Source organism: Anthonomus grandis, chromosome 2, assembly GCF_022605725.1.
Source record: "Anthonomus grandis grandis chromosome 2, icAntGran1.3, whole genome shotgun sequence".
In the NCBI taxonomy this organism is placed as follows: domain Eukaryota; kingdom Metazoa; phylum Arthropoda; class Insecta; order Coleoptera; family Curculionidae; genus Anthonomus; species Anthonomus grandis.
This window is the reverse complement of record NC_065547.1, coordinates 16,161,600-16,171,972: the sequence shown is the minus strand read 5'-3', so window position 1 is coordinate 16,171,972 and position 10,373 is coordinate 16,161,600. Positions and strand designations below refer to the sequence as shown.

General features: G+C 31.7%; 1 protein-coding gene across 3 annotated transcripts in view; it reads right to left on the bottom strand.

The window, feature by feature from the left end:
- Positions 1–3,220: 3,220 nt before the first annotated feature.
- Positions 3,221–10,373, bottom strand: part of LOC126733603 (alpha-tocopherol transfer protein-like) — a 71,549-nt gene continuing 64,396 nt past the window's right edge. For 2 of the 3 annotated variants that reach the window (XM_050436972.1, XM_050436971.1), the window contains one exon: positions 3,221–3,455. In XM_050436972.1, the coding sequence (XP_050292929.1) occupies positions 3,267–3,455 (189 nt within the window). In that variant the 3' untranslated portion in view covers positions 3,221–3,266. Of the gene's footprint in view, positions 3,456–10,007; positions 10,136–10,373 lie in introns of all 3 variants that reach the window. The other variant, XR_007659785.1, reaches the window with a different exon arrangement.

Here is a 10,373-nt window from a genome sequence, read left to right as displayed (position 1 = left end):
ATAACATGAGGTAAAAAACTAAAACAGTTCAAGTTCTATCATAGTAATCATAGATGCTGCAAAGGAAAATTAAATTCGATGTCCTTTTTATTGCAATGCATAATCTTCAATAAAAATCTTGTGATAAATGATTCATGGGTTTTGTGACAGAAGCTTAAGTGTAGTTCTTAATCAAGATATAGACCTAGGTAGAATGCCAACTGAATAGCCACAATATAATTAATTGAGTATCTGGATAAACCTGTCGTCAAGCAATGATAACTGAAAATGTATAATTAATAAAAGCAGTTGAGCATTTCACAACTTTTCTTTTTCGCAAGAATATCCAGTATATGTTCATTAGTCAGTGGAATCTGACAATGAATGAATGTGTATTGAGTAGCGCTAACGCACTGAGTTCCTTTTTCTCCAGTCTTGTTACGCAAATACGTCGTCCGTATCTGTAAAGTTGAAAATTATCGTTCACTTAAAATTACTGAAGAAAAAGTGACAGGTGTGCAGTATGGCACTAATTTGAAGGAGTCGGTAGATGTGTTTGTAAAACGGTACATCACAAAGGTCAAGAGTTTCGAGAAATGTTTTTGGTCGCTCTCTCAGAGGAAGTTTCATGCAAAATCTGGAATAATACACATATTTTTCTATAATTAAAAACGTTCAAATAAAAGTTGCATAAATTCAAAAACTACTCAGTTTATTTCCAAAACATTTCCCAACTTTTTGAAATTGAATTTTATTTCTTCAGTAGCTTCAGCAAATTCATTTAACCATGCTACTTTGAAAACAGGGATGGTTTTGTCCAGCTTAACCTTATCAATCTCTGCACATTTTGCTGGGATAACATTTTGTATTCTGAAAGCAGATCTCGTTCCTTTGAGGAATCTCGATTTAAGCTCTTCAGGGTACTTGTCCAAGAAAGGAACGTAGATCGATCGCCTATAAAGCTCTTCAGAATATCCAACATAGTTCTCTTCATTTTTCTTGCTAGTCGATAAACAGCACAGTATAAATCGATTTAGCAAAATATGTCACAGATTCGATTATTTCTTGAAATGTCCTAGATAACACAAGACATGCCAGAAACATACCATTTATGACCCAATGTTTTGGACATTTATCGTAGATTCTAGCGATGATTTTTGTAAAATATTGCGGGTATGATTCTCATCCGATGTTCTAAAAACATTTTATGAATTCATGTTTGCACACATATGAAAGTTTTAGCTGTAAAAAAATAAATAAAAAATCAAAATGTTTAACATCAAAGATTTTTGAGGTATATATATATATGTTCATTTAAAAACTTCCCAGTAGAAGTTTCCCCTTGTAGAAGGGCATACCCAGTACCCTCAAAAAATTAATGTATGGGCAGGCATTTTAGGAAATAAAGTGAATGGGCCATTATTTATTAATGGAAATTTAAATAGAGACATTTATTTGGATATGTTGAAAAATACCATCAATCCGCTTATTACTGAATCCATTGAAAACAAAATCGATGATGATGGAAACCCTATACTTGATGAGGCTGAAATATATTTCCAGCAAGACGGCGCTCCTCCTCACTATGTTATTCCCGTTCAGCAATGGCTAGACGACGAGTTTCCAGATAAATGGATAGGGCGAATGAGGCCTATAGAATGGCCCGCTAGATCTCCTGATATAACGCCGTTAGACTTTTTTCTATGGGATCATTTGAAATCTATTGTGTTCTCTCCCAACCTGAAAGTTTGGATGAACTTTGTCAACGCATCATCGACAGCTGCCATGATATCCCACAACATGTTTTTGAAAATGTCCGTCAGCAATTTGAACATCGCCTATATCATTGTTTGGCCAAAAACGGGCAACATTTTGAACACTTATTGAAATAAAAACTGACATTTTCATGTTTTTGTTTTCTATCTGAACAAATTAAGATAAACAAAGATTTTTCTAATTTTCTCGAAAACGAATCGACCGATTTAAAAAATCAAACGTCAAAATAAAAGACTTTTTAAACAAGCTATTACTCGATACCCCTTGCCATTTAAAATTTTTAAGGGGATGACCCTGGGAGGCAATGGGTAAAAGGGGGTGAAGTAATTTTAGGTTAGAAAAGTTGTCCCCCTTGACAAACCTTTTGACGTATTTCGGCGTTTTTTTTTTTAAATAGTGGTTTTCGATAAATCCGTGGTGGGAAGTTTTCAAATGAACACCCTGTATATATTTATCTTAGATAGGTATAACTTTTGTTATGTTATATTATATAACTATATATATAATATACATTTAATGCTATTAACTAAATATTGTTAATAATATCTAAATCAAAAATATTGCTATATATGTTATAAATGAAACATTTGTGGTATATTTTTGAATATATCAGGTACTTAAAGGACCGTACGATGTACTAAAATGTCACAGAAACATCGCACATAAGATGTCATACAGACGTTGAAAAGGGTGACATGGTGGATTCCAGAAACATTCTGGTACATCTGTAAGGAAATAGGGATATTGCTGGCATGTTCCTATTGTCACAAGTGAATGTTTCTGGCATGTTTCTGAGTTATTAGTAGTCCATCTGCTTCGGTGCGCATGTCCTTTATTTCATCATGAACATAGTTCCAATGAAGTTACTCAGGTCGCAGTCTTCTTTTTGTAAATTAAGACTCATAATTTTAGTTAATGTTTTGAGATTTGAGTTTAAGGCTTGTTCTAAAATTATTGCAGGTTATTATCATAAGGAAAGAGATTCATAAGGAGATAAAACTCATGACTGAAGAGAGTGATCTAGTTAAGGCAACAGCAAATTATTCAGAGCTCCAATATCAAAAATACGAATCGCTCTGATTATTACCAACCTTCGAGATGACACCCAGAGAAGGAGAAGTACCTCGTCACCCATTAAACTTTTTAAAATTTTAGGTGGAATCTAAAAAACTTAGATATTTCTAAATAAAAAACTGTTCTGCCGACCATTACATCATTAAATACACATATTCATTTCCTTTACTACACATTCTTGTATGATATTAATAATTTCGGTTGTAAGAAGAACTTTCACTTGTTTAAGCAATTTCGTTTTTGTTCATCACGCGCTCACATGCCGACAATAATTTATATTTTTTCGAGTCGTTTTAAAAATTTTATTTTATTGTACTGCACAGTAAACAGCTAATTTAATTTTTGTTATGCGGCACGTTTGCATAATTGATGTTAGAAAATAATTAACACCTGCGTAATAATTTTTTTTATTATATAACGCTTAATTTAATAATTAATCAATTAGATTTTTGTCGAATTTCTTGCTCGATTCTCCAATATTCTTGTTTGGCTTCAAATTGTTCTTTGGTTTTCTCGTGAAGAACCGAGACTTCTGGGAGATCTCCGCCATAGTCCTTGGGCCAACAGTACTTTGGGACCAAGTCGTATAGTCTCTCTTGGTTTGAATATGGTGGATGAACTTTCAACTAAAAATAAAAAGTTGACTCAAGATAATTCAAAGATTTGAGACGTTATTCGATTGATTAGTACGAAAAAAAACGGAAAATCAAGAAAAGTAAGAGAGAGAGAAAGACTAACTGACTAAATGAATGCAATAATTACGTAGCTTAAGCTCCCAATAAATAAAATGAGTTGTTTGACTATGAAAATATTTTTCTTATCAAGAGCCGACTTTTTAAAGCGAGATTATTTGGCTATTGAGAGGCTTAACAAAATTCAATTTATTTAAGAAACTTAATTCGAAAATCTGCAAAAAAAGCTGAAATGCATTTGAAGTTTGAAGCTAAATATAAAGTCCAGTGTTTTCGGAATAAAATCGCCTTCATCTGTTACTTGATTCATGTGATGTTCCTGATATTGATTTTTATTCTTTATATTTTATTGATTATACAGGGTGTCCCATTAGTGCGATAACGGACGATAGCTCCTTATACAGTGATACAAAAAAAAAAATTTTATACAAAGTTACTTTACTGTCTAAGGTGCATAACATAAAAATATTTTTGGATATACAGGGTGATTCATAAATGTGATATGATACACAACTTTTTTAATTTAAATGAAACACCCTATATTTTATTGCATTTTTGGATTGCTTTAAAAACTCTGCATACCTTTTATCAAGCATCGTCTATACCAAAACTTACCCGTTTGTGAGATATTTAGTATTTTATCAAAAAATCGACGTTTGCACGTCTCCACAAATCAAAAATAATTCACTCATTTGGGATCCTACAAGCCAAATCTTTTGTAGGTTGTTAGTGCATACTTACACTTACTTTATGGTCCTATGAGAATTATTATAATGATAATATTCTACAGGGTGTTCGCAATACTCTATCCAAAACCAAAAAATGTAAACAACCATATCTTAGTTTTTTCAAATGGAATGACCCATATTTTTTATCTTAAAATGTTCACAATGTGATAAGCTTTATTTTTTGTTAAGCATGTCCTATACCTATTTGTAATAGTTATGGAGTTACACTTCTTCCTAATTTCGTCCTTAAAATCCACAATAGTCGCGTTTTAATTTAAAAGAAGTTTGCTTAGTTGGCCATGGAAATAACAATTGCACAAAAATCAAGCAATTACTTTGACAGAAGATTTAGTGTTATCAGTTTATCACTGAAGCGAGACATTTTTGCATTAAAAATGAATTTTTCGAAAGAGGATATGGTGAAAATGATTTACTATTTGGGTGCAAGTGAGAAAAATTGTTTACTGGCAAGCAGAGTTTATGCATAGAGATATCCGGATGCGGAACGACATCCAAATCGATTGGCATTTGAAAGACTAAAGGAGAGATTTAAAAGAACTGGAAATTTAAATTATGAAATGTCACAAAGACAAAAACAGGGGCAAATCCACAAAATAAAATGCTTGTTATGCAAGTCCTAGTAGAAAATCCGCATGTCTCTTGTAGGCAAATTGAAAGGCAGTTGGACATAAAAAAATCCACTGTTAATAGAATCACCCGGAAACATAAATTTCATCCATATCACGTACAGCTTGTACAAGAATTAAGCGATCAAGATTTTGCTAATCGCCGAAACTTTTGCCGCTGGGCTTTGCATCAAATCCAACTGCAACAGGACTTTTTTGACTTTGTGTTGTTCACTGATGAAGCAACATTCCATAAAAATTAATTTGTAAACCGACACAACTTCCATTATTACGACGATGTAAATCCAAGGCATGTGATACCACTGGATCATCAACATAGATGGTCACTTAATGTATGGGCTGGTATCATTGGGACAAAGCTTGTTGGACCATATTTCTTTGATGGGGTAGTGAACGGTCAGAACTTTCTACATTTCTTGCAAAATGAATTTGAAGAAGAGCTGGATGATTTACCGTTACAAACAGTAAGACGAATGTGGCTACAATTAGATGGAGCGCCTCCTCATTTTAGCCGTCTTGTGAGTGGCTAAAATGAGGACCATCTAAATGACCATTTTCGAAATAAATGGATTGGCCGGAGAGGACCAGTTGCTTGGCCGGCCAGATCTCCTGACCTCACAAAACTCGATTTTTTCTTGTGGGGGTTTGTGAAAAATCGGGTTTATCAAAGGCCCGTTACCACCAAAAACGACATGAAGCAAAGAATTCGGAATGTTTTTCAAGAAGTAACTAGAGAAATGTTGCAGAAAGTAAGCAGTTCTTTTGTTAAACGAATTCGTTTGTGTGATCAACACCAGGGTGGACATTATTTATAGTTTAATGCACATACCTTTTTGATTTAGTCATTTGTTGTTGTAATTGTTCACAATTTTAATTTTTTTTATTTAAGGAATATTTTTTTGTTGATTTTTCGATTAGTTTTAAGATTTTATTATTTGGTAAATTTTAAACAAAATTTCTTTTCTGTTCATTTTGGTATCATTAAATTTGTTGTAATTTAATAAAATGCCAAATTTAAAAATGCTTTTCAATCCGTTCCGTTTACTATTTTTAAAGTTTAAGGTTTAATAAATTGTTTTTTTCAAACGTTTAGCGAAATCTTTACCAGATAATTCTTGCATAATCTGTAGGTACCTACATAAAAACATGTGATTCTGTTAACAGTGGATTTTTGAATTATCTAATTGTGCTTGCCAATAAACAGTAAAGTTAACTCAATTGCATCCAAACAGTTGAAACAGTAAATCATTTTCACCATATCCTCTTTCGAAAAATTAATTTTTAATGCAAAAATGTTTCGCTTTAGTGATAAACTGACAACACTAAATCTTCTGTCAAAGTAATTGCTTGATTTTTGTGCAATTTCTATTTCCATGGCCAACTAAACAAACTTCTTTTAAATTAAAACGCGACTATTGTGGATTTTAAGGGCAAAATTAGGAAAAAGTGTAAAAAACTCGATAACTATTACAGATAGGTATAGGACATGCTTAACAAAAAAGAAAGCTTATCACATTGTGAACATTTTAAGATAAAAAAATATGGGTCATTCCATTTGAAAAAATAAGATATGGTTGTTTACATTTTTTGGTTTTGGATAGAGTATTGCGAACACTCTGTAGAATATTATCAAATTCTCATAGGACCATAAAGTAAGTGTAAGTATGCACTAACAACCTACAAAAGATTTGGCTTGTAGGATCCCAAATGAGTGAATTATTTTTGTTTTTGTGGAGACGTGTAAACTTCGATTTTTTGATAAAATATTAAATATCTCACAAACGGGTAAGTTTTGGTATAGACGATGCTTGATAAAAGGTATGCAGAATTTTTAAAGCAATCCAAAAATGCAATAAAATATAGGGTGTTATGTTTAAATCAAAAAAGTTGCGTATCATATCACATTTATGATTCACCCTGTATATCCAAAAATATTTTTATGTTATGCACCTTAGATAGTAAAGTAACTTTGTATAAAATTTTTTTTTTGTATCAGTGTATAAGAAGCTATCGTCCGTTATCGCACTAATGGGATACCCTGTATATTTATATGATTGATATTGGTTTCCTGATTATGTTCGTATGTCAATTTTTTTGTCGTAAATACTCCATACATGGAGAAACTGCTATTCTAGCCAAACAATCTCTTAAAACTTTTTTTTCTGTAAAATTGATAAGTTTGATAATTATCTGTTGAAGAAACTTTTTGAATCTCTTTGTTTTTGTAGGCTTTTCAATTTATATGTTCTTTGTATTAGATAGACCACCTACTGGGTATATTGATATATTCATGAACAAACTTGACTCTCTATTATCCCAATTTTTACTACCTCTACACTCTAAGTTATATTGGCTGGTGACTTTAATATTAACTTCACTGGCCTAAGTTTGCTATATCGTACTCTTTTAAGTACATTGAAGTCTTGCGACCTACAAATGCATGTTCTTTCTCCTACACGAATTACATGCTCATCTGCAAGTACTATTGATTATTTGTGTACAAATTTAAATGATGTGTCATGTACAGTACTCTCTTCTGGTATTTCTGACCACGAAGCCATTCTTGCTAAGATTTCACGCAACACTATATTTTTTCTGTCTTATTATGTAAGATGCATTTATAGCAAAGCAAATTTAAAAGCTTTTTTTTCTGCTACCGCCTTGGTTGATTGAAATGCAATTGAAATGACTCCTGACCCATTTACCTTATTTTTTTATGTGCTATGTGACAAGATAAATCAGTGTTTTTCTACAAAAAGGCTTATAATGAAAAATAAAAAACCATATGGTTTATAACAGAAAAACCTCCGTTAAGTTGCGTAAATATACTACTAATGAATACAACATGTTTTATCATCAAAAGTACCGTAGTCTATAGAGAGAGACAATTGAAGCAATAAAGGCTAAATATTATAGTGACCACTTAAATGTGTCATCAAATAGGAAGAGAAAGCGTTGGTCAATTATTAATGCTTTTAGGCATTCTTATAAAAAGAAATTAGAACCAGATGTAAGGCCAAATATTTTACACGATTATTATTGTAATATTTATCGCTTCTTGCTCAAGGATGTGAGTAGTACTTAATATTAATCTCTTTCATTATATTCAGCAAGTGTCAGTCCAACATTCTTTTTTCTTTCATCCTGTTGATCTTACCGAGGCATAGTGCTTCGAGCAATGGACAAAATTCAAAAACTCAAACCCAAAATTTGGACAAGACATTGTATCATTTATTATACTCTCGTAATCAGTAAAATTATCGTAAAGTTAACCGTCTCATTTTTTTCTATTTTGTACCTGATGTTTGAGATCATACCGTGTAAAAAGTGTGTGGTATTTAATCGTTTTTATAATTCTATATTATTTTTTAATTCCTATGGACAATTCAAAGCCAGGTATGTATAACTTTTAATATATTTTTCTACTGTTTTTTTAATATTTTTGAGCATAGTGCAAATTTTACAAAAGTTTCAATTTATGTCAAAACAGCCCCCAAACAAACACTTTATTAGTCTAATCTTTAATAGTTTAAGCAATAATATTTGTTTTTTTAGGACCTCTTGTAAGCGATAAAAGTTGTCAATTGATGAATATATCAAATCTTCCTCGAAAACTAAACGTGGAAGACCTGCAAACATTTTACGGACAGAAGCCAGAAAACGAAAAAATGGCAAATTGCCGATTTGGTTTCCAATTATACATCGGAGGAACTAACTTTTGCCACACAGGAGTCCACTAAACAAAATATAAATATCGTCGCAACAAAAGTCTTATTTTACAAGATACAATGGTACTTTTTAGATTTAGACCTTTCTCAAAAAAAATACAATGTGCTGAGGTCAGTCATTAATAATTGATATTATGATTATTTTCCATTTTTTTAGAAAGTTTTGTGTTTTCGAAATCAATTGATTCCGCCAAATTTTACCTTTACAGAACAAGGAGCAGAAATTAAATTATAACTTCTGTTGCAATATACCCTTAAGAGCATTTCAAAAATGTTAGAAAGTAAATCATTAAATACAAAATTAAATGAAAAGCTCACTCTTGTTTGTAAGTGTGGTTTTGATGGGAGTTCGGGGCATAGCATTTACAAACAAAAATTTAGTAGTTCTGATACTATGACTGACGAATATTTGTTTTTAGTTGCTATGTCACCTCTTAAAGTGGTAAATGACGAAAGGGATGTTTTTTGGGAAAACTCTCGAACTTCGTCTACGTTTTATTGTAGACTCATAAAATTTTTATTTTCCAAAGAAAATTCCGATTTAGTCAAAAGCGAAAGCGCCAATCTTAAGAACCGAATTGACAATTTAGAAAGTTGCCATATTTCAGTAAATGGTGTGGAGGTGGAAGTGCAGTTTCAATTTTATTTTGCCATATTAGATGGTAGCTGCATTAATGCCCTATCTGAAACCAATTCAACTCAGAAATGTTTTATCTGTGGTGCATCTCCAAAAGAGATGAATACAGATAAATTTTTCGAAAAAGTTAGAAAAATTGAGAACCTTACCTTTGGATTGTCATCCCTTCATTCGTGGATTCGTAGTTTTGAGTGTTACATATCGCCTATAGATTACCATTTAATTATTGGCAAGGTAAGTTTCCTGAAAATAAGGTGGTTTTCGAAAATCGAAAACAAAATATCGAGAAAGAATTTAAACTCAAAATGGGCCTAATTGTAGACAAACCCAAACCAGGCTACTGATCCATGAATGATGGGAATACAACTAGGCGATTTCTTCAAAATCTAGATTTAAGTTCTTCAATAACTGGAATTGATAAAACATTAATTTTTAAATTTTCACAAATTTTAAAAATTGTGTCTATAGTACAAAAAATTAAAATAACGAAATTTGAACTGCTTTTGAAGGATACCAGAAGACTCTACATCGACCTATACCCTTGGTATTACATGCCATCAAGTGTGCATAAACTCCTAGTGCATGGAGGGGAAATTATTTAAAAAAATGCGTTTTTGTTGAGTTTCCAGTCGGACTTTTAGCTGAGAAAGCTCTTGAAGCACGGCACAAGAAGAGCTTAGAAATGTGTATCTAAATCATTCAAGAGAAAGCTCAAACAATGACATCATGAATTGATTATTACTTACTTCAGGTTCATGCATATCTTCTTTGACAAAGGCTATAACTTTCAAATCGCGTCAACATATCATAAATGATATTAAAGATTACCTGGAGGATGATACTTTTTCTTTGCAACGATATTCTGATATGTTACCTACAAATATTAATAATCTGAATTTAGACACGGATCATTATGATCTGTCAGGTTGAATTTAATAATGAGTTGTTTATTTTGTCATGTTCTTGTCCTGTTTTAGAACTATATATTTGTTAATTTGTTTACATCTCTTTAATAGTTAATAGATACATACTTAATTTTTTCTCATACTCATAAAATTTGGCTTTATATAAACAATTATGTTTTTTTGGCTCTTCGTTATATTTTTTTTTGT